Genomic DNA, 27,990 nt, shown 5'->3' on the forward strand with positions numbered 1-27,990 from the left:
AGTATAGCATAGTTGGAGGTTGTATTGCATGATGTCGAGGAACCAACGTCTTATTCTCGGTGATATAAGGTGAGGGGTTTTGGACTGAAGGACATTTACTAGAGGTTTATGGTCAGTTTTCAGTATGACGGGTAAGCCCCAAATTAGGTTCCTGAAATGCTGAAGAATCCACCTCAGACCCAGAGCTTCTCTCTCAATGGTGGAATAGTTTAGTTCGGCTCCCCTCAGTACTCTCGATGCGAATGCGATCGTCACGATGTTCTTATCTTGTTGCTGTTCCAGGATACCACCCAGTCCGGTTTTACTTGCATCTACGGATATGATGGTTTTGGCTTTACAATCGAACATTCCTAAGGCTGGAGCTTGGTTAATTTGGAATTTGATTTCTTCGAATTCGTTCTTGCATTCAGTGGACCATATGAATTTGGCTGCCTTCTTCAAGATGTTCCTCATGTTTTTGGTCTTGTCAGCTTAGTTGTTTATAAACTTGGAGTAGTATTCTGTCATCCCGAGGAAACTCCTTAATTGGTCTTTACTTTGAGGCTCGGCGATATTCATTATGGTGTCCATGAGTTTCCTCTTCGGGCTGATGCCGTTGGCGTCAATGGAATGGCCCAGGTATGAAACTCGGTCGCACTTTATGTTGCATTTCTCTAATTTGAGTGTGAGCCCACTTTTTTGTATGACCTGTAGGACACCCACAAGTTTTGCGTTGTGCTCTTCTTCTGTACTGGCTGATATGAGGATATCATCTTGGAAGCAGTGTATGCCATCAAGTCCTCCAAATAGATGTGACATGAGTCTCTGAAAGACTGCTGCGGCTGAAGCGAGTCCGAATGGCATTCTGTTAAACATGAATGCACCGAGAGGTGTGACAAAAGATGTTAGGTTCTTTGAGCTCTCTTCCAAAGCTATCTGGTGATAGGCTGAGGAGAGGTCCAGAGTTGTAAAGTATTTTGCAGGTTTCATGGTCGATAGGAGTTCAGATATATTGGGAAGTGGGTGTCTGTCAACCCATATGTTTTTTTTTAGGTCTCTCAAGTCGACGCACATTCTTATGGAATCGTCCGTTTTTTTTACTAAGACAATAGGGGCAAGCCATTCTGAACTCTCGATGGGCTGTATGATATTTTCATCGCAGAGGCGCTTAAGTTCTTTCTTCAACGCCTCTTTTGTTCCAAAGGGAATACTGCGGACTCGGTGGGCCACTGGGACAGCACCTCTTTTGAGGATTATTCTGTGTTGGAAACCTTTTAGGAGTCCAATCTTGTCGCAGAACACCTTGGGGAATTGTTTTGCTAGATTAGATTTGATGTCCATATCATTATTGAGCACACTCAGCACGGGGATTTCTTCTCCAGGGTGCATTCTTACTCGAAGGGCGGCTTATTCTTCCCATCCCACAACGGAGGAGCCATCTTTGGCTACAAAGAGTTTGCAATATGTTTCTCTGTCATGGAACTTGAGGTTCACCCACACATATCCCATTATCTCGATGGGTGTTTTTCCATAACCGGTAGCTCTTACACAAGTGCTTCGCAGGTCATGTATCTTGCCAGAGAGTACACTCAAAAAGGTCTTGAGATCCACGATGGTGTAGGGGGAGCCAGTGTCTACCATTATGGGTAATGATATGCCGTTGATTTGCATTTTGACCCAGGGACCGTTGCTCTGTTGTTGGGATGTTACAGTGAGTATTTGTACCGTTTGTTGCATTGGACTGATAGATAACATGTCATTGTGCTCTTGGTTGCTTTCAATGACTCTCACAGAGGACGGTCTGATGAAAGGTCGCCTGGTGAGATTGCCATATCTGGTTGTCTTTCCCCGTGTGTTCTTGCAGACTTTGGCAAAGTGTCCAATCTGGCTGCACTTATAACACTCCATAGCGATGGCGGGGCATTCTTTGTCAGGATTTGCATGCTTGTACCATCCGCACCTCTGGCAGCGCGTTGGATTCTGGGAGTTGTATGGCCTCGCTCTGTTTGAGCCAAATTTCGAACCCCTTGATGGCGGAGCCTTTCTTACTGCTGCTACTAGAGGCTCGTAAGGCTCGGACTCAGGGCTGACACATTTGATCTCCACACTGGTCGTGTGGTCACGTCTTTCCCTCATGCATCGATCTCCCAATTCCATGCTCCTTGCTATCTCCGTGGCTTGGTCCAGGGTGGGATTTTTGGTTTGCCACAATTTTTGTTGGATGCGTGGATCAGCTACATTCAGCACCAATTGGTCTCTCAAATACTCATCACAGACACCTGTGAAACTGCAAGTTGACATAAGCGCCCTGAGGGACGCTATGTATGAATCAATAGACTCGCCTTTGAGCTGCTTTCTGGAAAAGAACCTGTATCTTTCCAGTACTACGTTGGTCTTGTTGCCAAAATGACTGGTGAGTTTGGCCAATGCTATGTCAAACTTGCGGTTGCCATCTCCTCCCATGTTGCCGGGTTCGGGAAGGGTCCTGAAAAGTCTGAGTGCTTCTGCCCCTATACAGTTCAAAAGGGTCGCCTCCTTGAGGTCATCATTGAATTTGCTGCCCCCAATGACTCTGAGGTAGACGTGGAATCCATCGATCCATTGTTCCCATGGGCATGTTGGGCTCCCAGGGCATGGAAGAAACTTGGTGGGAGGCGGAACGCCCTGCATGGTGGTGTGCCTGATTCTAGGTTGTAAGTGGTGAGGAAAGGCGTTGAGTGGCACCAGTTGCTGTAGTGATAGGCAGAGGTTTGCAGTACTGTTGGCAGTTAGCAAGGAGGCGCTGGAATACAGTCTTTATAGAATAGCTTGAATGGCAGGGTGGGACCCGATTCAGAGAATGCCCAGGTGTATCTGTACTGCAGGGTCTTTAGGCTTCAGTGTATGGGTGGTCCTTAGTACATATTGTGACCTCACAATGGGCTGGGAGCGCAGGTTGGCTGGTTCAGGGGAGACCTGATGGAATGTTCAGTTGTGATGTCACAATGGACCAAGAATAGTGAGTGATTAGTCCCCGAAGGTCAGAGTAGCCATTGAGAGAATGAAGACTGCTAATGCTGTGTGTGCGTTGCTGGGCAACAGCTAGCAGCTTTTGAAAATGATGCAGGGTACTGCTCAGGGCAGCGGTGAGGGTTTTACACAAAAAAATGCCAGCAAAAGGAAAGCGCACGTTTCACCTCGTCCGTTTTACACATAAAATGCCAAATGAAAGGAAAGTGTAAGTTTCACTTCGTCCTCCCCCCTCCTCTGACCTGATAGATGGACAGCTCCTGCTGTCTGAAGCACTTTTGGAGTAGGGCAGGAGTGCAATGTGCGCCGCTCTGAACTCCCAGCGGGGAGGAGCGGCACCCTTTACAGTGTAAAACTGAAGGTGGGGGGAAAGGATGTCGAGGCCTCTCTTGACAGCGCCCGCAGCGGCCTGCCTGTCAGCTGTCAGCAGAAGTCGGCGGCAGCGAAAGGGGGGGGCTGTGCTCGCAGTCAGGTGGCATGATACGCTCCCGGGGGCCTCGGGGTACGGTGCCTCGTCGCCATTGTAATAAAGAGGCACACTTATATGGAGGTGAGTAAGAGCTTTATTCGAGGCCCCCGGGGTAGTCACAGTGGAAGCACCAACTGGCAAGGCACTCTCAAATGGAATATACATGCACAAGGTTCTAAAGAGACTCGTGCATGTATTACCATAACAATGACAGGGTCAGGAAAGACCCTGTCATGCAGTAGCAGCCCCACATCCGGTGCGCGTAGGGTTGCCTACAATTTCTGCACATTTAAAAGTGCATCTTGCTTGGAAATGAGGGATGCGCTTTTAAATTGACAGAAACGCCACTTTATTAGATTATTCATGTGCGCATCGTATGTAATAAATATATTTCAGGAAAAAAACAAAAAGGCCATCTGAATGGGCGCGGATATAAAATTTACCCATTCATGTGTCCCTTGTGGATTGGGCTGCACTTTTTTGGGGCGCAAGTGATGAGATGTGTTAGCGCATTTCATTTCATGTGTAAAAAAAAAAAGGTTGAGAACCTGGCACTCTGAGTATTATTTTTTTTAAAACAGTAATTTTTGCAGATTACTTAAAAAAACAAGAAAACATTTTTTTTAATGCTGTTTTTGCACAAAACTGCTGTTTTGCTGCATTTTTTTGCGCAAAACGGCCATTTTCGCGGCATTTTGCGGGATCGCAAAATCGCTATAAGCTGGAGGGTCTGGCTAGTGGGCTTAGAAAGTGGTGGGACATAATTAACTATACAATGTAGTGAGTGAGCGCAGCGAGTACGAGGGGGAGCTTCTCCCCTGTGAGAGAATTTTTGAAAAAACCCTGTCAAAATCACACACATTTCAGAACATTTTTTCCAAAATAACTTGAAAATTACATACTGTACAGCTAATAAATAAGGTGCAGCCAGTGGCAATCAGGCAGGATACAAATAAACAATATAACATAACATACCATAACATAACAAATGAAAAGCATTCCCAAATCCAACGTAGCTTTTTAAACAATTCAATTTGTTAATGTATTCCTTTACCGTGTGAGTTGCATTTAGTAGAAATGCAGCATGAACAGAACATACTGTGGGAAAAAGGAAAGACACATTTCCAATCGCAAATAAAGTAGCCAATTGTTGTTAATACATTTAAATTCAAAGATACATAATACAAAAAAAATATGATTATTTGCAACAACTGTGAACTGTACACAGATACTGGATTGGGTTACTATATAAACCAATTAAAACAAGCCATTTCAAATATAATTTAACAAACGGTATGATATCACATTCTCAAATAACTTACTTTACCATTTCTTGGGTTCCCAAACCTTTTTTCTTCTTACCCATCCGCTTTAGTGTTTTGAGGTACCCAAATCCTTCAATTTGATCTTTGCAGGTTTTCACGTCTCCTGAACCCTTCTTCTTGTCAACTGTCCATTGTGGTTTTTTGGGGCTCTCAAACCCTTCTTCTAGTCAACTGTAAATTGTGATTTTTTGGGGTTGACAACACCGTCATCAAAATGTCCTTTCGGCTCTCACTATGTTCTCCCAAAACGGCATCTCAGGGTTTCCATTTGAAAAGAGTCTGTCATCTGTCAGCAGGTGGAGCCATAGAGTAGGGTCTGCTTGTGTCTCTAGAATTGGATTTCCTAACCTATCTTCTTGTCACCAGGTATTGATCTTGAGCATCTCTTCACCTCACAGATCCTCCTGTATATTCCTTGCCAGGTGTTCATTCCTCTTCTAAGCTCTATCCACTGCCTCTGCAGACTAGACCCTCTGGAACCTTCCTGTGCTCACTAGATAACAGGGTTCATTGTTGACACTCCTTCCTGAAATCCCGTGACCTCCTTCTCCTTCACCACCACCTAATTTTCTTTACCCTCCTTTTCACCTTTTCTGATCACCTTCTTCTCCCCTTTTTGCTTCCAATTGCCTTTCCAAATCCTCCTCACCAATTTATGTAGAACATTCCAGCCACCACTTCTTTACTGTGAATAACCTTCGTTCGAAATCCTTCCACCTCCGTGGTCTCTTCTACATGCCTCTTGGTCTTCCTGACAACCTCCGGCTCCCCTTCACTAACCTCCTGACCTTCACCACTAACCTCACAAATATGCTGATCTTCTCCCCCAACCTCTGCATCTTCTCTACAATCTCATGTTCTCCTCTGCCAACCTCCTGTTCTCCACCAACCTCTCGATCTTCACCACAAACCTCCTCACTAATCCCCTGATATTCTCCACCCACCTCCTGGCCTTTTCTATCAACCTCCTTACTGTTGCTAGCTAAATGTTTCTACTTTGGCCTGCTTGCTACAAACACCCACAACACTAATTGAGCCTATGGTCTTTTATAGCCCTGTGTTCCTTCTCCCCGAGATGGGATCTTTGTGAGGCTGTGTCCCTCTGTCTTAGAACCGGGATTGGCTGCCTGTCAGATTCATGTGAGCTAACTATGGATTCCAGGGGTCAGAACTAAGCCTTTATCTGGCCTGTCTGTCATCAAGGAATCCACTTGCCCTTTCCTGTTACTGCAGAGCACTGCTTGGGAAGAAGACAGCTCCCTCTCTTTGAGTGTGTGAATCAGCTGAATACTTTGCCAGTCTTTTTATTCCCTTTTGATGTGTATTGAATGCTTTACTCTGGTAAAATTGCAACTTTGTATCCACCTGTGAAGGAAATCTCTACTGTTAGACAACAGGTTGGTAAGCTTGTATCATTTATTTATTTATTTGTTTATTTTCTATATTTATAAAGTGCACAGGCCAGCCCTTGGGCATCGTGGCGCTGTTACAGTAACAGAGATGAAACAGACACAGGGGTCATTACAAGTAGGGCGCAAAGGGATACCGGGCACCGGTAATGACACCGGTGCTGGTAATCCCTTTGCGCCCTACTATGAGTTCCCTTTGCGGGTCCTTTAGCAGGCGTTAAGGACGGGACCCGCAAAGGGACACCGGGGTCAATAACGGTACCGTAATTTACGGTACCGTTATTGCCGCCTTCCCCCTTCCCATTGAGTCCTATGGGGGCTCAAATGGAAATGGGGAATGGCCCTGGTGAATGGGGAATTACCGGTCCCTCCGACCTCAAAATGGACCGGTAATTACTCCATTCACCAGGCCGGAGTCGGAACGATTTTGGAGGCAGCCATGCCACAAATAGCAACGTGGTTACCTCCAAAGTCAGAATGAGGCCCATGAAAACAATGAACGTAGAGCAGACCGAAGTTCGTACAGTTACAAAGGAACCTGGTGCTGCTAGAAATTGCACACTAGTTAAAGTGCAATTGGAGTTATCGAATTGGCAGAGTGGTGCTGGGGTGTGCCTGTGTGTCTTAGTTGAATAGCCTTCTTTTCAAGGCTTTGCGGAAGGCATGGTGAGACGATTCATTCCTAAGGGAGGGTGGCAGGGCATTCCTTTGTTTAGAAGCAAAAATGGGAAGCTTACACCCCTTGCTTTAGTACGCTTAACCCTACGGGTGTAGAGCTGGTTAGCGTAGTGTGCCCTTGTAGGCCTGGTTGAGACTGCTCTGACTAGTTTCTCCAATAGGTATGCTGGTGCTGTCTGTGAGAGGCACTTGTGCGGTATGGCAAGTGTCTTGAAAAGGATACGTTCTTTTACCGGGAGCCAGTGTCCGGAATGTCTGGCAGCTGAGATGTGTTCCCTCTTAGGAATGTTTAGGGCCACGTGGCGGGCGTTATTTAGAATTTTTTGCAATCTTTTGACATTTTTTGCTGAGGTGCCGGCCAAGAGGACATTACATTAGTCTCATTTTGATCCTATAGTGGCTCTCGCAATGGCAAGACATTTGTATATAGAAACCCTGCCAGAAAACAGAGAACTGGCAACGGATCTTGCACTCACACTTGGGGCTGCGGGAACAATTATTTTGATCTTTGAAGTGAATTATTCCCTACCGCAGAATATTTGGCAACACTAACAGAGACGGTTTTAAAGTATTTTGCCTGCAAAGTTGACTGTATGAATCATTGTGTAGGTTTTGGTTATCTGGGAGTTTGAGTCTCGCTAGTGGGAGGTTAATGCTCTTTTTAACTTGAGGAGGCTGTCTGTGTTGATTGCTGGGATTCTGCCTCACGAAAGGGTCCAATGGAGTTTGACCAGGGGATACTCCCATGCTGCCCACTGGCCGATCTCCCATTAGCTATGGTCCCTAGTCCCACCTCCTTCAATTCCCAGAGTCTGGCCGGGGACTTTGTCACAATGCGTTTTTTTTTCAGGTAATCTAAAATGCTGAGGTATGTGATAATGGCCTAATGGTTTCTTGAAAGAACCAAAGGAACGATGGGGAGGGTTTTATGTAAGAAGGCGAGGAACGGGATCATCAGTCTGACTGAGCAAAGATGATCAGAACATTTCTTTATTAATGCATTGGTTTGTGGGTACAGGACTGTGAGGTTCTTGTTCACTTTTGTGGTTTTTGATCAGGCACCTATTACCATCAGACAAGGTATCGGTGCTATAGTGTGGCATTGTGTTAAACAATCATGATTTCTGTCTTGTCCAGATTCTGTTTTAAGTTGTTAATTGTGTTCATTTGTGAATGGCCGTTGGTGAGGGCGATGTTAGTGTGCTTGTTACAGTCTTTTTGAAAATGGTTTGTGTGTTGTTCAAATAGTTGTAGAAGGAGAAGTTGTGTTTTAATGAGCCTCGTAGGTGGGGCTATGTATATATTGAAAAGCAGAGGTGATGAGCTTGATCCTTACAGGATTGCACATGCAATATTAAATGAATCTGAAAGGGGGAACCAGGTTGGAACCAGGGTTGTTTCTATTCTGTCTGTGAGGAAAGGCATCATCTACTGTAGCACTATGCTGTGTAGTCTAACTTCTTCCAGTCTCCTTATTAATGATTTGTGGTTGACGGTGTCAAATACTGCAGCGATGTCTAGGACTATAAGGGCCGAGGTGATGTTGGTTCCCGCATTACCACTGTAAAACATATTATAATAAGAAGGCCTTTCTCATGAAAATATGCCAGAACTGCTCCTCCTGCCCTAAGAATATCATGAGGCCTGGCTCAACAGTGTATGTCATGTTGTCCCCCGTTCATGCTGATTGTGCCCGAAGCCAATCATGGAGCCTGTGTCAGCAATAAATGCTAAAACTGTCCATGTAAACACATTTTCACACTGTATTTGCTAGAATAATACCATGGGGCCTGTTTCAACAATATATGCCAGCATTGGCCCTGTAAAACAGATGTTCATGTTATTCTGACTGCCCCAGCTCTACCCCATGTCACCCTCACTGCCTCTGTTCTGTCCCAATGTGTCAAAGATCTGAGCCAAGTGGCACTCACTGCCACAGTGCTGCCACAAAACTGCTTTAAATGCTCCTGTTCTACCTTGTCATTCTCAGTTCACATCTCTGCCTCAATCCCCAAAATGAAGGTCCCTTTCACCTGAAAAGCAGGATTTTCCCACACTGATAGCAACCAAAAATGGCATTGCATGTGTATTTTCACGTAAAACTGAAGGGCCATGTGGAAAAGGCCCACCTGTCATTATCCAAGGAAAAGCAGCATTTTAATTTACAAAGCAAGAAGAAAAATCAAAGGTCCCTTTCACATGAAAAACAGGATTTTTAAACACTGTCTCAAAAATGGATAGGCATGTGTTTTTGCAGTTTAAATGTGAACACTGTTCCACTGCTAACTGGAAAAAAGATCTGGGAAAAAGACATGGGGCCTCATTACAACCTTGGTGCTAAGTGCACTAACTTTACCACCATGGTGTAAACTCTGTTTACACCATGGTGGATGGCGGATTTACCGCCCCATTCCAAGGTGAGTGGGGCGGTAAATCCCCATTTCCCATTTTCCCTTCCCCATTCCCATTTTTGCCCCATAGGGCATAATGGGAGTGGGGAAGGCGCTAATTACGCCGCCGTAAATTACGGCGGCGTAATTAGCACCATGGCGGGTTAGCGCCATGGATTTTAACGCCTGCTAAAATCAGGCATTAAAATCAGAATCAGGCGTTAAGGGTTAACGGTGGCGTTAACCCTTAACGCCTGAGTTGTAATGAGGCCCATGGTGTGTGTTGACAAAAAGTAATGTATATTATGTTTCGCATACAAAATTCCAGTGCCATTTGAAAGGCCACTTTGTATTCCATGAAAATACTTTGGCCCAAGGCAAAGCCTTTTGGCTTGTGGGTGAGAAAACTTCAAAAAGAAATACCCAAATGCAAGTCTGGATATTAAACACTCCATCTAATTACAACTGCAATAAAGTGTGTCCTGTCCTGCTAAAGGTGTGGAAACCCCATTGTTCCCCAGACTTGTTGGCTCTGAAGGCAGTAATAGCAGGATTGTTCCCCTTGGCTGGAGCATGACTAAAAGTGTGAAAACTGAAGGCAACCAACTTCAAAGAGCAAGTTGCAACCACAAAGAGAATAATGCAAACTCTGGTTACAGACTGACCCAGTGAGACCATATGGCCTGAAGGCAGGAGAATTGCCATTTATCCCACATGAAGATTTATAATTAATTTAAAAGGACTATTATAACTTAGGCATTTTTCTCAGCAGCCATAAGTTGGATTATCTTCATTTATGTACAATTTTGTTTAGCCAATTTCCAGGTGATTTTGGAGACATGAAATTCATCCACCTGAGACTCAGGGAACTGTAATGGCCATGTAAGATGTGTTTCTGATCTGAAAATGTTCCAAATGTGAGAGTTGGTGAATGAGTGGAGGGTAAAATTAGGAATATGGGTAATAAATTACATATTCATAAGTGTTATGCTTTTTTACGGAAAAGGCAGAAAATTGCCACATGGCTGTGCAACATGATGCAGACCAGGCTATCGTCTTATTTAATTCCCCATGATTCGCTGAATCAGAAAATATGTATATTGTGCCATTTATTAGTAAAATTATGTTTTGCCACATAACTAGTGTTTGCAAAAAGGTTGACGTAATCGGGCTTGTAAATTAAGCTGCCATATGTCTGCTCCAGACTCTTAAATGAATCCATAGAGAGGGGCTGGAGTGGGGAGGAGACAGAAGGGTAACTGTCCAATCCTAGTTGCGAGAACTATGGCAGGGTACGTCCCCAAGATTGTAAAATTGGTTGTGTCATCACTGCTATATAAGGGGGACTGCACTAGGAGGAAGTGATGGAGCTGCTGAAATGTACCATCAAAGAGCACTGATGAAACTTAACATCTGACAGCTGCAAGGAAACACCAGAGGAGATTGCTGACAGTGCATCTGAGTGGAGCTGTCTATTTCTAGGAAGGCCTAAGAGCTGACTGGGTCCTATGGTGGAGAACGGGAGGCCATCCTTTAGAGTGGAGTGACCAGACCCATGGCCTAGCTTTCCAGAGTGTCCTCACATGTAGCTGGCTGTCCTGAACTTTAAACAGAGTCTTTCTATGTAAGTAGAACTGAGTCCTGGGAAACCAAAAGGTGGGGAGTCTGCTCGTCTTAAATCCTTTCCCCTTTATAGTGGGTGGGGGGAGGGGCAAAACAGTGTAGATCCATAGCCTACTTAACTAAAACGATTAATTTAATCAATTCCCCATTTGGTGGAACACTACGGGGGTGATTTTTCTTAAAATTTAAAATGAACAAATCTCACTTCCCATTGTGCGCTGAAAAACTATAGCCTATACTTTAATTGGGTAATCCTTTTTGTCCCATTGACCCTGACTTCTTTAAGGTAGAGGAGCGTTATTCTTCTTAAATTAGTTCAATTTATTTTGTCCAACTTTCCCCTAGCACAGGCCTTTAAGTGGAGGGAGCCCAAAATCCTAAATTCCCCAAATCATTCCAATTTTTATGTCTGACTTCCCCAACACAGACCAAAGTAGGGGGGTCTGAGAAACAAATGGTTAAATCATTATTTTAAACCAAAAATGTGGGTGAAATCATAATTGCCATATGTAGTTGTACCAATCTTGAAATCCTACTGCTAGTCTTTTTAGCCCGCAGGAAAATCAAAATTGCACAGGACTACATTTAAAATGTTTTGGTTATTTTTCAGTTTCATTATTCCTTGAAGTGAAATTTGTAGAAAGCAAAGAATTGTGATTAGTGTTTATTTTCTTAAATAATTTGTATAATTGATTTGTGTAACAAGAAGTTATTGGTGAGCCACAAAGAAGGTGGCGGGTGTAGTTGCAGGATTTCTATTACTTTTAATTTAATTAAATCCAAATATATTTCCTGTACACCGGCCTGGTTCTTGGCTAATTGTTAGCTCAGGGGGGGGGGGGATCCAAGGAGCATGATATGTGTCTGATGTAGGGTTGAATACAATAATTGGTTAAACAGTTTGTTGCATCACACTTTGAGTGGGGAGGGAAGGAACTCCACATGTTGAGGGTGGCTTCTCAATAAACTATTACAGCTCCACTCTGCTACTTTTGGGCTCATTTTTGACACTTTGCATTGAAACAGTAAGTAGGGTGGGAAGTGATCGACATGTTCCCCCCACCAAGTTAAACCTCAGCAAGGGCTGAAGGAGGTCAAGTATCTCACCAAAGAGCCCAGATTAGGAAGGACAAGCTTCTCATGCAAGTGGAAGTCTAAAAGGCCATATGAGCCTCAAAACAGATGACCTCACAGCCTCTTATGGGCCAGAGCTATTGAGCTCTTGCTTGTACCTGTAGGCACAGAGGCCGATGTCCTCTAGTAGGACAAGTTTGCGCTCCTTGTCATGTTTACTGAATGGGAAAGCCATACTAGATACTGCAGTGGCAACCTCTGAATAATTGGAGCCCACTGCTCCATCAACCATTATGGATGGCTGACACTGTTCAAGGCCTACAAACCTGCAGGATACTGGTTGCTAGGTGCATTCTAAAGTGCCACAGGCTCGCCTCCAGGAATGAGGGCACCATACTGACATACTTTTAAGGTACCAGGCCTCTTCCATAGTGGGAATGGGACGGTGTGCTTGCTACTCAGCCTGCTCGGAGAGTGATAGATAATATGTAGCTGTGTTGTTTTTATAGACCTGAGGCAATCTTTTGTTTCCCCGAATGAGTCTCTGATGCTCCCGAATGGACCTGGGTGTTGCCCTGGCTTTCCACTGCATTTCACGCGCTTTATTTTAAAAAAATAGCCATGGTGCACTATGGCCCTGATTTGAGTGGTACCAAATATTTTCCCATCTGCAGAGGTGTGAGGCAGGCCATATGCAGTGATTCGCGCCTTGAAACACTTATATATAGGCGCGTTATAAATGCCATATCATCATTATATTGAATACAAAATAACTAATGAAAAAATAAAGAATGAAAAAACTAATACCAAAATAACTAATTTTGAAAAAAACAAAAAATGGGGTTGTGAGAGGGACTAGTGGTTTTGGTGTGGGGGTACTTTTAAAAAAGGGGGGAGGCTTTTGGGGGATTAGTTGTTTCCTTTTTTAACTATACTGCATCTGCAATTTAGCAAATGTTTTTTAGCATTTTGTCTGTAATAATTTTGTAATAACATTTATAATTTCCATATTTTTATGTTTTTGTATTAGTCAATTTGAATCACCAATATCAGGGATTCATTGTTTTTGCAAGCTTTGGGCGCTGTACTAACCTTTAAGAAGTTGTGTTTTGAAAATGGGCTAACCGCCTTCAAAGTTCTCTGTATATGTCATATGGCATGGCCAGGGAGTTCATAGAAGTAGTGGGTGCTAGCGACATGTGACCAGCACTGCCAAATGGCACAACGGCAGTGACCTTCATGCGCAGCGTCACGCCGCCTTATAATCTGTCCGTGCCCTAAACAGGGTCGCAGACCAGGCCTTTAGCACCAGAGACTCAGTCACAGAGTTTTGCCACACATGCAGGCAGGTTACAGTGCATTGATCCGTGCATTGGAGGCACCGGGGCAATGGAGACCTTTTGGGGAGGACGGTCTGTTCCAGAGAGCCATGATGCAGCATAGCCACCATCACACCACCTGCAGCCTAAACACACAAAAGGTGCACATGCTCTACTTCGGTAGAACACCCGTGCTCTTGTTATGAGTTTGATGCAGTGGTGAAAACCTACGGTATTTTATATACCCCCTATTTTTAAAATACCACCTTACTATGCCTTGGGACTAAATGGGATATTTACAGGGTAGACTGAATTTATAGCATGGGGTAAACGTGTGTTATTTACTGCATGCAATACTTCTATGTCCCCATGTGCCATGCCGTCTCGGCTCATAATTAGCTGGTATTTTAAAAATAGGAGTGATTTAAAATGCCAGGTGTTTTTCCAGCTCCTTGTTTTTGCTGTCAATTGTTTCATTGACAATGTGTTAAACTCCTCGCAGCTGCAAAGTGTGTGTGTGTGGGGGGGGCACTCCCATCCCCTACATCCCACCGTTAAACCCCCGGCTTCCACGAACTCTCTCGCGTCATTATCGCCTTTCCCAAACTTACTGTATGCTTTAACTTACTGTATGCTTTAACTTACTGTATGCTTTAACTTACTGTATGCTTTATTAAAATCGATACATTGCCCGAGACTTTCATTGCAGTGAATGTGACGCACTGACATATGTGCGTGGACATTCTGCAGGGAAATCTCGGAGTACCGTTTTGATTGTTAGCACTGCACCCTGGCACCTCCTTTTGGGCTGCAACCAGTGGTGTTTCCTGGAGCCATTGGGAGCCATTGGTCTATCTTGCCTGAGAGTTCTGCAGCCCAACAGTACTGAAAGAAGCACGCGGTAGGGAGCCTTTACTCTGTACTGCGAAGTTCCGACCTCTCATCTATGTCGCCACAGACCTGTCCTCTGTGTGCATTGCCTCTAGACGCCCTTGCCACAGTAAGGCTGGATACGGTTACTGTAAACCACCAATGCAGGCAGTGTGGTGTGGGTGGGCCACCACCACTGGCGAGAACCCAGCTGTGGAAGCCTGGGGTGACTCCCAAGATGACAGATGTAACCTCTTTTTATAAACACACAATGCATTTTGTCCGGCCACTACACTCGCATTCACTTTGGCCTACAGCTGTGACGAACACAAACGCATTGCCTCGAATGTCAGAGCCTCGGCCCAGAGAAATACAAATGCTGTGCAAGCAAGCGCCCGTCCGCTGTTGCGAGACTAACCCTCCTACGCGCGCAGAAGGAAGTGCCCGCGCTGACGCATTCCCTAGCCACTTCCGTTTGCAAAAAACACAGCCTGCAAGCTGCTGGAGGCAGATACCCTGGCCTCCCACCTCTCGAGATATTTAGGGTGCACCCCAGTACTTATTTTCTGTGACCAAGGATAACGCTAGACTGGCTCCATACACCCAACCCCCGCATTTTGGTCTGGCTGTGCGCGTTTTGAGGGACCTACATGTCTGTCAGTCAGCCAACTTCTCTCTTCCTCTCCGCAGTGAGGTCGAAGAGCGTCATGACCGGTGACCAGGCCGTGGCCGGCGGCAAGGGGCCCATGTCCCCACCTCCGCTGGATCCGCCGCTCAAGCGTGGCTGGCTGAAGAAGCAGAGGTCCATCGTGAGGAACTGGCAGCATAGGTACTTTGTGCTCAGGGAGCAGAGGCTGTGCTACTACAAGGATGAGGAGGACGTAAAAGCCCAGGTAAGACCCACGCCCTCTCCCTGCATTCTAAAGCCCTGGGTGCACATCACTGGAGGCCACTGACAGCCTTTTCTGCATTGCAGTCTGCATCCTATCACACAGTTCCCATTCTGCGTTAAAGCTGTTGTGTTGCCTTTTACTGTACCTTCTGCTTTGTAGTTTCTGTCCTGATGGTGCCATGCCAAAGTGCCCGACCCCCATTAAGATATCCACACTCCTCCATATCACCTTAAAGAGCCTCACTCACATTAAAGCAGGTGTCTGCAAGCTTCGGCTCGCCAGAGGTTTTGTGTTACCCCTGCCATCATCCCCAACCAGCATATGCAGTGGTAGGCGATCAGGGCACTTGTAGTTCAAAACATGTGTAGAGCATTAGGTTGCAGACCCCTGCATTAAAGTGTTCTCTATAACCGAAGTGTCTATGCTGGAGAAAAGTGCCCAGCTGCACTTCACTCCTACCCTCATGTAATTCAGAAAAGAGATCACGCTCCTCTTCTTCAAGAAGCACCTCTTGCATGCCCCGCTAGAGACACCGAGTGCACCGAACCCACTGAGCCATACATTCCTCCTGATGACCAGTATTTACAGCCCATTCCCCGCGCCCCATCTCTGCACTAATACGTGTTCCCCACTCACTGTAACTGTTCAGTATTGCCCGTCACCCTGAACGTAAAGAGTCCCCCTGTAAGCATCTCATGCACAGGGGGCCGTTGCTTCCCGAAGCTGGGGTTGTGCTCAATGAATACCCAACATAATGAAAGCACAAAACGTACATTAATCCTTAAAGGTGTTGGGCAGGACTCCCTGCTTGCCGTAATCATGTGCTGCCTGCCTGCCTTTGCATGTGGAGGAAATTATATGATAGGTTATTTATAACGCGCTTAATACCCAGAGGTTTCTAAGCGCGGACCCGGGGATCCAACCTGTGTTGCTCAGTGTCTTCTTGTTTCCAAGGCGGGCACATTACCCCGAGCCATCCTTCCGAGGCTGCTCAACATGCTTGGATTGAGTTAGTCCGTAGGACTGGTTGCTCTGTACATCTGGGGTTAGATTTAGGGCAACATCCAGAAGAAATGTATATTCAATGTTTGTCTAAAGTTACTAGTATTCTGTACCGCTTTTTAGACCTCATTCCAGGACATGGAACCCAATGCAGAACTCAAACGTCCTCCTGTGGTCTCGTTTTTAATGTCCACCAGTGCTTTGAAATGTGATGGCGGGCTGGATACGCGACTGCATGCTAGCATTATGTTTCTGGGAGAGATGGGGGCTGTCGTCAGCCTTTGTTATGTATTGAATACAGCATCCTATATGGAGGCTCGGTTGAAGATGTGGAGTTGCTAGGTCTGGAAAAGGTCTGGGGCTATGGAAATGTTGAGACTGACAGGGCTCGGGGCTAGCTAGCCTTTTAGTTGTAGCCCCTGAGATTCTATCTGGGCTACAACCAAAAGACCAGGGGCTATAGCCCCCTCAAACCCCCCAGCCAACGCCTCTTATACAACCAATTTCAAAATGATGCTTGCACCCCCCTCCTCCTTGCCATTCTATGCACCCATGGGGTGTATAGATTATAGAGATGCATGAATGCAGGGATTGGGTTTATGCCTTCAGAATATCTGGGGACAGGCAGTCAGTGGCAAGCTGAAACACGAAGGACCCGATTTACAAAAGTGCTTTTCAATAGGAAATCCTGCTTTGTGGATCAGGCCCGACAGGTCCAATGGAAAGCTATTACGTTTTTTGTCACCAAAATGCTAATGTAGTTGGAACCATAGTAAAAAGGCAACAAGGTGATGAGAATGCTGCTGGATACTGCTAGTGGCCCAAGAGAGGTGGTGGCCGGAGGACACTAGCAAAGGCAGTTTGTAACGTGCATGCTGCAATGCACTAACTTAATGTACTGAATGTAATACGTATTTTGCTTTGTGAGATGGCGGCAAAAATTGGGACAGCTGCACGACTCCCCCCCCCCCATCCCCTGTGTGCCAAGTCTTATTTCAAGTGAAAAAGTGGAATGGCCCTGGTACTGTTCCTGTTTGTAATCGTAGCATGCACTGGCGTTTTCTGGGCGATTCTACGTATTGCAAAACTCAACTCAATACTGTAGATAGCATGATAAAAATTGCAAGATGCAAATCAATACACAGAGCTTACTGGTTCTTGCAGTGTTATTGATGTGCTTGTTATGCTCGAGCAGAGTTAAACCATAAAGCTCACAGTGATAGGTGTTGTCTCTGCTGGCAGGAGGAAGCTTAAGTTTTGAAAGGACAACACACCATAGGAGTAGTGCGAGTGTCTAGCAAACCCCTCACCCTGTGGCGGTATTGACGGGGACCCAGGTAGTTTTGATTAATTTTAGTGCCATAGTGTAGATTTGTAATCATGCCTTTTTCCCCTTGGTTGTGGGTGAGGGTGTGGACTTATGTCCGGCAGGGCAACAGGCTGGGACAGTCTGCTGGTACCTCATGCTGCCCACGGGTAATGGCTAGGAGCAGATCCCAGGCTCCGGGAACCAAACCCATATGTACTTTACTTTGCTGGATCTCAGGTCCTGAGCAATGCCTGTCCCGGTTAAACTACAGGTTTTCCGGAGCCTTGGAGATGCTTCTGGTCATACATACACAATCCTAAAAGAACTCAAAACTCCAATCCCTGTGCCAGACAACTGTGTGAAGGACAAAAATTGGTGCACCAGCATTAAACAATCTCTATCTAACAAAGTAGTATCCCTCCAGGATAAGATCGCTAATGTGAAAAAAGAAAACCTTCCCAACTCAATCCTACAAACTAACATGTCCACGCCCTCACACAAACCCATACTGCGTTTCAGCTTCTCTAAAGTGTCAATCCTAGAGGTTGAAAAAGTCATCCTCACCCTCAAACCATCAAACTGCCAAGGAGACCAATGCCCAGCACAAATTATTAAAGATGCTGCCATAGACCTATCACCTTTCATTTCAAAGCTAATTAACGCATCTTTCTCCACTGGCACGATCCCCAGCAACCTCAAGGAGTCCTGGGTACTCCCACTGTTCAAGAAACCATCACTAGATTCACCCATACCCACCAACTACGGGTCAATTACCACAGTTGCTTTCCTGCTTAAAAGTCTAGATAGGGTAGCATACATCCAAATACAGAAATACTTAGAACAAAACCAACTATTAGGAGTCCGTCAGTCAGGCTTCAGGCCCCAAAACGGGACCGAAACAGCGCTGATAGACCTTAAGGCCCAAATCGACGCACTCAGAGACAATGGAAAAACTTCCCTGTTACTCTTACTTGACCTATTGGCGGCGTTCGATTTGGTGGACCACAAAGTCCTCTGTAACCATTTGGATTCGGCCGCGCACTTTTCTCAAGAAGCAATAGGCTGGATACAATCGTTCCTGAATAACAGGACCATGCTTGTCTTTTCTCCATCAGCATCTGCCGACCCCATTCCCAACACCTGTGGAGTGCCACAGGGCTCATGTGTCTCACCTACCATGTACAACATATTCACTAAGCCCCTTTTCGATGATCTTGATGGTCTTGGTATCACCTACACTAACTATGCAGATGATACCCAGATCCTCATACCGCTGACGGGAGATTATGACAAGGATTTGGCCTGGGTGAATAGAGTCTACCTCATCATCCAGGCATGGATGGCTACCCACGGTCTATGCCTGAATGATGACAAAACTGAGCTCATCATCCTCGGCAATACCCCCAATCTTTAATAAACCCGGCCACAAATACACCACCTTTAACATCGATGGCAACATCATCAGAGTTGCCAAATAAGTTAAAACATTAGGTTTCTACTTAGACGCCACCCTCTCTTTCACCAAACAGGTCAACTGTATGGCCTCCGCCACTGCTTACACCTGTAAGCTAATTAGAACTGCCAAGACATTCCTTTCCACTCCTTTCCACGTACAGTTGCATCACCTTGGCCAGAGCCCTAATTCTATCAAAACTGGACTACTGCAACTCCCTATACCTGGGAACTTACCAGTATATAATTAATACAATTCAGATTCTCCAAAACAATGCTCTTAGACCAGCGCTGGGTATAGCAATAAAAGAACATATTTCAGAGACAGTGAGAATCAATAATGGCTCACCACCAACGATAAAATCTTGCTAAAAACGGCCTCACTTACGCACAAGTGCCTAAATAACACTGCCCCAGGCTATTTTATAGAAATATTTAATAGACAATCATCCAACCGGCCAACAAGAACTGCCAACTCTAATTTCCTGATGGTACCTAGTTTTAAACTCACCAAAGCGGGAGGGCGGCACTTCCCAGTTAAAGCCGCTCAGCTATGGAACTCCCTACCCCCTGCCCTGAGAGCAGACCAAACATACCCACATTTCAAACACAACATCATCAACTGGAATAAAGAAAATGACAGCTAAAACACAGGGCGCCCCCGCCGGTTCTACCCTAGTATCCTGCATTGTGTATAATGTCGCTTTTCGCAATACACTGCCTGATAGTTTGCCCCTATCTCCTCCTGTATATATTTTCTAAAGGTCTTTCGCAAAATTCTGCTAGTTATGTCGGCCATATTGCAGCCTGTATATAATATCTAAATGTTCTTGACCTCTTCACTGTACTGAACTTGTTGACTTTATCCTTGTTGTATATACTTACAGCCCTGTAACCTAATCTGAAAATATTCTTGTTTCTTTCTGCGCCCTGATACCTTCGGGTCTGGCGCGCATTATAAATAATAATAAAACAAACAAACAAACCGTTTGTCAAGGGGTCCCCGTCAATCATACAGAATTTCTGGAGTGGAATAAAATGTTAAATGAATGCAGCCAATCTTCAAGCATAGTCGGTGCTCCGGTATTTTATGTTTGTGCAAAGGTCTACACGACTGTGAACCCTACAAGTTGGGATTTTTGTTCCCACCAGCATCAGGAGCTCTGTTTTTTGCATTTATTGTAAATTTCATACAGAACATTCACTATCAAGGAGGCCCTTGTCATTAAGCGAAGCACCAGGCATACAGCAGAACACCACTATTGCTAGGATAGTAATGTGGTTGCAATCAATGCTTATAGCTTGCAGCAAAAGAGCACCGTCGCATGCTCGCATATCATGACCGCAGGAACACAACGTGTCCATTTTCCAGTGAGAAATGCAGCTTCTTGGGAAGAAGGTGGTAAGAAAATGTGTCTTTCTATCAAAAGTGTTTGTGTGTCTCATGAGATAGCGGCATAATGTAGAGTGATTTAAAAGTGCAGAGTATTGAATGATATTAAAATGGGTCTCCAAACCCACATCAACAAACAAAATGACGAGTCTGAGTACTTTATTGTTATCGATTATTAGTGATGCAGCATTCATTGAGTGATCATAACTTTTTTCAATTTATTAGACGCCCACTCTAGCCTTAGTCAATCCCACAAGAGTGAGGGCAAAATATGCTCTTTTGATATTCACCAAATAGACGCAGTTACATTTTGATGCCAACTTGGGTGTTGGAGCAAGATATAAGTTATTAACCTTTGTCCAAGTGTGAGAAAATCAAAGCAAAGGCTACACATACTTTATGAAAGTGAAAAAACACTGTTCAACAACTGCACTAAAGTGAGGGGTCGGGGACAGTTGAAGGCCAATCAGAAAGCTTATATTCTTGGCTACAAGTACTGAGGTTGGGCACCACCTATTAACTCAGGCCAGAGACTGTGGGACCAGAGATAAGTTGAACACCATCACCTCTGATGAGAAGGTCAATATTTTTCAACATGAATGGGAAAGGACCGACGTTCAGATTTAATGGGAGTGGATATAAGGATGACCTTTTGCAGACACTAAACTAAGTGTTAGGATTTTATTGGTGGGTCCATCTTTCAATTGATTTGTTTGCCTAATGTGAAGCAATTAGCCACCCTATCCCATGGCTTTTACTGCAAGCCAGGCGTCCACGCTAATCTTGCCAAAAACCATGGTTGTCAAAGACAGCATAGGGATATTTAAGAACCTGCATAGAAAGGTGGCTTTTATCAGCATTCTACAAAATACTGTGTTGTGCATCTTTTGAGTGTGGTCCCTCGACCACACCCTGACATAAAGCCACATGAATGCAGGCAGAATGTATTTGTTTTGAGGGCTTGGGTGTATGACCCTACAATTTTAAGTTACTTTACATGGATTGCCAGGCTCTTAAGATAGCCAGCCTGTCTTGTATGATCTCTCCTTCCTTATGTGCCCTCCTTCCTTTGTTACTACCTTTAAGTTCCTATACTGCTCAGAAGTGTGTATTCCACCTTAGGATGCCCAACCTGTCTATCTTGCAGTAGAGTGCCCACAACAGTCTTATAGTACCAGTCTGACACACAGGTGCCAGTTAACTTAAAATGTACAAGTATTTCTACTATAAGTGACAATCCTACTATGTTTTCCCAAATTGCAGATTCTGGGCCTTGACCAGGAGGTTGGCAGTATCCCAGCGATAATACCGCCGGGATACCACCAACGCGAATAGCGTTACCGGTACTTATTCCCCATTGCATCCACTGGACCCAATGGGGGTTTCATGATGCTAAAACTGCCCAACTTGTGATTTGGCAAACCCTTAAATGTGGCGGTAATAGCGTTACTGCCGCATTTAAGGGCTAATGCCCAACTCGTGATGAGGCTCTCTGTCTTAAAATTGCATGTTTATCTTAAGGCGCATGTTCTTTCTTAAAGTAGCCAGCTTCTGTGAAATGCTCACCAAGACTTTAGTGTCCAGCCTACTGGCACATACACAACTGGAAAAGGCATGCCCCATATTCACCCAAGCAACACATCCCTGTTCTACTGCAGGCCTCTATCGGTGAATGTCACGTTCACTTCAGCTTACATGCTGGGGTGCGTATGATTGTTTTCACCGATTATGTGCCTGATTCAAAGAAGCGTTTTATAATGGCACAATCCCATAGTAAAACGCTCTGTGAATCAGGCCCCATATGTTCTTTACTGCAGCACCCCACAGCAGCCTCTAAGACTGACACGAATTCCTTGTTATATTATTGAAACTGTCTGGTATTGTTAGTCAGGCATTTTAAATTTGCATCACTCTCTAAACATGCCAAGTACATTAAATTACAAAGTCAAATCCCAAAGGGGCAAAAGAGCTCTGTGATTGTAGAACACCACCGAGGGACATCTGCCTTTGGATCATGTGCAAGGTCTCAAAGACGCCAAAACATTGACGTGAGGCTTTTAGGGCCTGTTTCTTTTAGCGTTTGTCAGTGTGATTCAGCCACTGAAAAATGCTTTTGTAAATCAACCCCTTAGGGCAATTATAACAAACACCCATATTGGGCTCCCATAAAAGTCACTGTAGAGGAGGAAGGAAGGAAGGGTAAACCCGTAATTATTTGGGGTCTCTGTTTAGTGGACGGAGTGTGCGTGCTTGTTTTTTTTGGCAGGCATTCTTCCTGCTCTTTTGTGTGTCCAGCGCGAGGGTGGATTATGGTACGCTCAACCAGCAGGGGGAGTGGGCGTATGTGTGAGGTGACTTCACCTCACGTCGGGCTGGTGCTTCCCTGCCGGCAAGTGCAGGTGGAAGGTCTCCGGGGGACATAAAACCACGAGGGAATCCTCAGGTGAGAGGAGAGACAGGAGAGGGAGAAGAGAGGGAACACGGAGGGCGGTGCCGCCGTCTCTGTGAAGGTACGTCCCTAGAGGCCGTTCGGTTGCCCTGGCAGGTCTTTGTTCTCCCCTTCCCAGGGTGGAAACTGTGAGCGCCGTGGGAGAAATTAAGCAGGTGCTGGTAGGTATCACGTGCCGGTGCCTCTTTATGAGGGATGTAGTCTAGCTGCTTTCTTCCCTTGCTGTGTTTTGAAGTGTCCGGTGACAAATAAAGAGGATACTATGGGGCTGAAATGAGTAAGTTTAATGTATATATGAAGTACATTATAACATATAAGGAGGAAGGAGACAATGAGTCCATCGGCCAGGGCCAGCAGCTGTTGTGGTTCAATCTGCATTCCACATTCCTTTTCCTCGCTTCTTGCTCCCGCCACGCTCTCCCTCTCTCGCTCTCGCTCAGCTGGCTGATGCGTGCTGCATGAACGTTCTGCAGGGCTAAGAATCTGCAGGCAGCTATAAACTTCTATGGAACAAGGATATTACATGTTTACGGCCTCAAGGTAGGAGTGGGAAAGTGTGAGCGGGAGGAACGGTACATAATACGGCGTGTGTTGCTGTACTTCCCTTCATCTTGTCTTTACTGACATTCTTGTACTGATTTGAACAACGCCAGTCAGCGTGGAACGTAGAGTGGCCTGTCTTGCAGTCGGGTTCTCATGACATGTGGCTGAGGGATTTCCCCTCAGCCCCACTTAGGGTGGCCCCTCAGGGGTACTGGGTTTAGTAGAAAGACAAAGGGGATTCATAGAAGGGAAAAGAGGGACAGTGGGTGGTTACGTACCCCTTCTGTGTTTTATCCACTGTTTGTCATCAGAGGCCAGTGTTGGCCCAGGGTTTTTTTTGTTGGGTTCCTCCCCAGGTTTTTTTTCTCCCTCTTTCCCCCTGTTCAGGGGAAAGCGTGGTTGCGCCTGAGGCCGGAGAAACAGAATAGGAGATAACATATGCGGCCAGATTGGCCCATTCATTCTGCCGCACTCTAGCCAATTTGTGCACAGCCTCTCTTTGAGGTGGAGCCTTGCCGAGTTGAAATAGTGAAGTGGTAGGAGGGGGACAGGTGGTGAGGGAGAAGAATGGTTGGCCAGATACAATTCTGGTGTCATGATGTAACATAGCCCTGTGCTCTTAATGGTGTTAAAGCAGTCAGGGTGTTAGTGATCTATCTGTCTCTGACACTATAAAATAGACTGTTTCCATGGGGTCATGGTAGGCTCCTTTTTGGACAGTGTACACACCCCTCTGTTCAAGCAGTAGTGGTGGGGGCATTTTTCCCTGTTCAATCCAATTGGGTATATGTAGGTCTGTGCCCTATGTGTTGTGTGTCTTGTGGTGATCTGCAGCTAGCAGGAGCTTAGAAATACTGGTGTGGACTCAGGTTAATACAAGAGAAAAAAGGAGTCCAGTATTCTTACAGTACTGAATTGATGCTATTTAATTATGTATTATCAGATGTCCATGAACTTGCGCCTCACATCCATCCACCCAGAGTACTGAATTGATGCTATTTATTTGTTTATTATTAGATGTCAATGAACTTGCGCCTCACATCCATCCTCCCAGAGTACTGAATTGATGCTATTTAATTGTTTATTATCAGATGTCAATGAACTCATGCTTCCTAGCTATTTATTTATATAGGAAATATACCCATTCAAACGCCCCTCTGCCCATGTTAGGAAATTGGTGCTATATGGTTATTTATTGCCAGATGTCAAAGAACTCATGCTACCTAGCCACTTATTTATTTATGTATGAAATGTTCCATTTTAAACACTTGTGTAAAGGTTCGTTATAAATACCATATCATATCATTCCAACACTCCTCGGCCCATATTACTGAATTGATGCTATTTAATTATTTATTATGATGCCACTTAATCATTTATTTATTTCATGCATGATATTGAGAGCGCCCCACTCTAAGGGCACAGAGGTGTAAAGATATTAATGTTGTATGGATAACCTGTTTTTATCAATGCAGTTATATAAAAACAAAGCTGTCCAAGCATTGCAAAATTAACTAAGGCTGTGTCTGTTTATTTAACCAGGTTCTCCAGTGCAACGGTTAGTCACCCGTGCTGACCGACCATTGGCTAGGGCCCAATCCCCCTCAGTGCACCCTGCATATACTGAGGTCTGCATAGGACATTACAAGATGGTTCACAATTTACCCCCTGGGTTTTCGTTTGCACATGTTGGCAGTAAGGTGTAAGTATCCCTGGCGAAGGAAGGAAGGAAGGAAGGAAGGAAGGAAGGAAGGAAGGAAGGAAGGAAGGAAGGAAGGAAGGAAGGAAGGAAGGAAGGAAGGAAGGAAGGAAGGAAGGAAGGAAGGAAGGAAGGAAGGAAGGAAGGAAGGAAGGAAGGAAGGAAGGAAGGAAGGAAGGAAGGAATTTGTGATGTTAGAAATATCAACAATTCGAAGCAGCCCGACATGTGTCTGGCTAGTTGCAGGAAAGAGTAGGAAATGATACAGTGACTTAAACATATGAACACTTGCTGGACACGACTTTAAACACAACCTCAACAATGAAGTTCTGAAAAGCATTTCTTTGTTTCTTTTGAAAAATAAGTAAAATAAACCTCAATTACCTGTAACCCTCGTGAGGTACCTCAGGGTCCTCTCAAATTTCGTGGTCCGCAAGAGACTGTATCTGAAGCCCTCTTGGGATACGGGAGGCTCCACCTGAGGCTCCATCACCCCTTAACAACGGTAAATATGACCCATCTCTGAGACTGCAACACTGTAGGCCATATTTTGGACAGGACTCCCAAAAGAGATTGTAACAAATATCACGAATAACGTCCATGAGACCCGATTTGAGGGTACTACATCCAACCTCAAGACGAACCTAAGGCTCCACCTGAGGCCACAACTCCCAACCCTCAGGAAGTAGGTGAAAATCCACTTGAGGCCACAATGCCCCGAGCCTCAAGATGCTCGTGAGCCTCTATCTGAGACCACAAAACCCAACTGCGAAGATGCACATGAGACACCTTATGAGGCTACAAAACCCCAAACCTCAGGATGAATGTGAGACTCCATCTGAGGTCTGAGCATACATAGCCTTCAAGATGCATGTGAGACTCCATCTGAGGTCTGAGCATACATAGCCTTCAAGATGCATGTGAGACTCCATCTGAGGTCTGAACATACATAGCCTTCAAGATGCATGTGAGACTCCATCTGAGGTCTGAACATACATAGCCTTCAAGATGCATGTGAGACTCTTCGTAAAGGCAAAATACCCCCTTGGATATCACCTCGCTCCACGGTCAAAGGTAGACCATAAATATTTGTACACAAAAGAGAATGTTCAAATAATTAATTTCCACAAAATAGCTCATATAGATATTGATATTGATAAGGTGGTGTAAACCCTCCTATAACCTCATGGTTATAGGAGGGTTTACACCACCTTATCAATATCAATATAGATCAGTTATTTTGTGGAAATTAATTATTTGCACCTTCTATTTTGTGTACAAATAAACTCCACCTGAAGCCATAAAACACAACAGTCAAGATGTACTTGACACTGCTTTTGAAATCACACCATCCACTCCCCAACGTGTACATTTTATTTATTGTATTTATCGAATACATTGAATATAAAGTGCACTATACAGCAAAAAGTGTTTCCAGGAGTTAACTCTCATGATGTACATGAGGTTGCATTCCAGGACAAAAGAAGGCACTAGAGACAACACAACTTTAGTGTTGTTTGTGGCTGGGGCCCTGTTTGCTAAGAATTGTACATGTCATGAGCAGTTGGTGCAGCCAGGGCATCGAGCAACCTTGTGTACTGTGTGCAAAGCACATACACCCAATATCAATTCAATTTGATTACATTCGGATTTCACCATTAACAATTGATAAAACACACATTAAAAATAAAATACAGAAGCAGTCCCAGATACCACCCAACACTAATTGATAAAACCATGTTTTAACAGTAACCCCGACCATATGTAGATACATTTTAAAATCGACATGAAATCAGTACAAAACTGAACATTTCATACATCTTGCTCAGCAAATTAATGCAACCCTAACATATTCTCACAAGTTATAAATAAAGTCTGCATTATTAAAATGTATTTTCTACTGCATCGCATCCCCACAGCGCCTGATATTATTCCGGATGAAATGTGGTTTCAACAGTTTCTTACGCAGGTCCATAAAGCAGGTACAAATCTATAGAAAATGGCCCTGATTCTATGGGGCAGCCATATAATAGGTGCAGGCATTGGTTGTTTATCCCCTCCCCCAATTAGTACAAGCGTTTAAGGGGAGCACATTTGAGCGGGTCAAACTATTTTTCAACAATCAGGGGACACAATGTTACGCACTTCACCTCCTATCGCTCTATCCACCCTAGGAGCGACATACAGCCTCAGCGATCCCAGGCTGCGTGCCATGCTCCTATGTACCTCCTGATCAACACATAGAGCTCTTTGCTTTAAAAGAGATCTTAAGTGTGCGTAATTCGTTTGCTTCAATATATTCACATCACCAAATCCCCACTTCTTGAATAATTTACAGCCCTCATTATATCAAGTGTAACCAATGCGTGTGGGAGAATTTACAATTTCCAATAAAGCATTTTGAATATTTGGTTTCTGAATCTCTCGCATTTGAGTCTTCCTAAAAAAAGGACCCAAATCTGATACTTGCCTGTGTTTCAAATTTTGGAACCCCCAATTCCAGGTGTAAAGCACTGTTTGGGGTGATTAGTGGGAGTCCTGTTAACTTTTCAAAGGTTTTATTCTGTATAACAGCAAGTTTAGAGCATTTTGTGTACCCCCAAATCTCGCTGTCACGTAACAGCACTGGCCCCACCTTAATTCTGTAAACATTTAAACATGTATTTAAAATGCGACCTACAAACTTATAATACAATCTTAATAGGCCCCACATCCATATATGGGCTTTCTCAGCTACCATATCTAAGTGTTTTGTCCATTTCCCATTTTTTGCAAACAATTAACCTAAATAATAGGAAGTATCCACAACCTCGATTTTCGCAACATTTAAAAATCATGAATAATTGTTTTTACAAACTCCCGAAAATCATGATTTTTGTTTCATTCATATTTTGCTTTAAATTATAGCTTCTGAAATAATGATCTGCATAATTAAAGCTTTGCTGCAGTGCACTGGGGGTGAACTCAATTAAGGCCATATCATCCGCATACAGTAAGGATCCTACAGACCTTTTACTGAGGGGCATACTTTAAACACACTAGTTATGGGGTTAGAATCTGCTAAATATATTATAAAGAAAAGAGGAGCTACAGAACATCCTTGTT

The 27,990-nt window shown here is 44.6% G+C and overlaps 1 protein-coding gene across 1 annotated transcript in view; it reads left to right on the plus strand.

Moving 5' to 3' along the window:
• ARHGAP25 (Rho GTPase activating protein 25) overlaps positions 1-27,990 on the plus strand; it is a 624,418-nt gene that overhangs the window by 134,298 nt on the left and 462,130 nt on the right. The window contains exon 2 of the mRNA XM_069618880.1: positions 14,836-15,038. Coding sequence (XP_069474981.1) covers positions 14,836-15,038 — 203 coding nt within the window. The remainder of the gene's footprint in view (positions 1-14,835; positions 15,039-27,990) is intronic.

This window comes from Ambystoma mexicanum, chromosome 10, assembly GCF_040938575.1.
Source record: "Ambystoma mexicanum isolate Mex_15411 chromosome 10, UKY_AmexF1_1, whole genome shotgun sequence".
Classification (NCBI taxonomy): Eukaryota; Metazoa; Chordata; class Amphibia; order Caudata; family Ambystomatidae; genus Ambystoma; species Ambystoma mexicanum.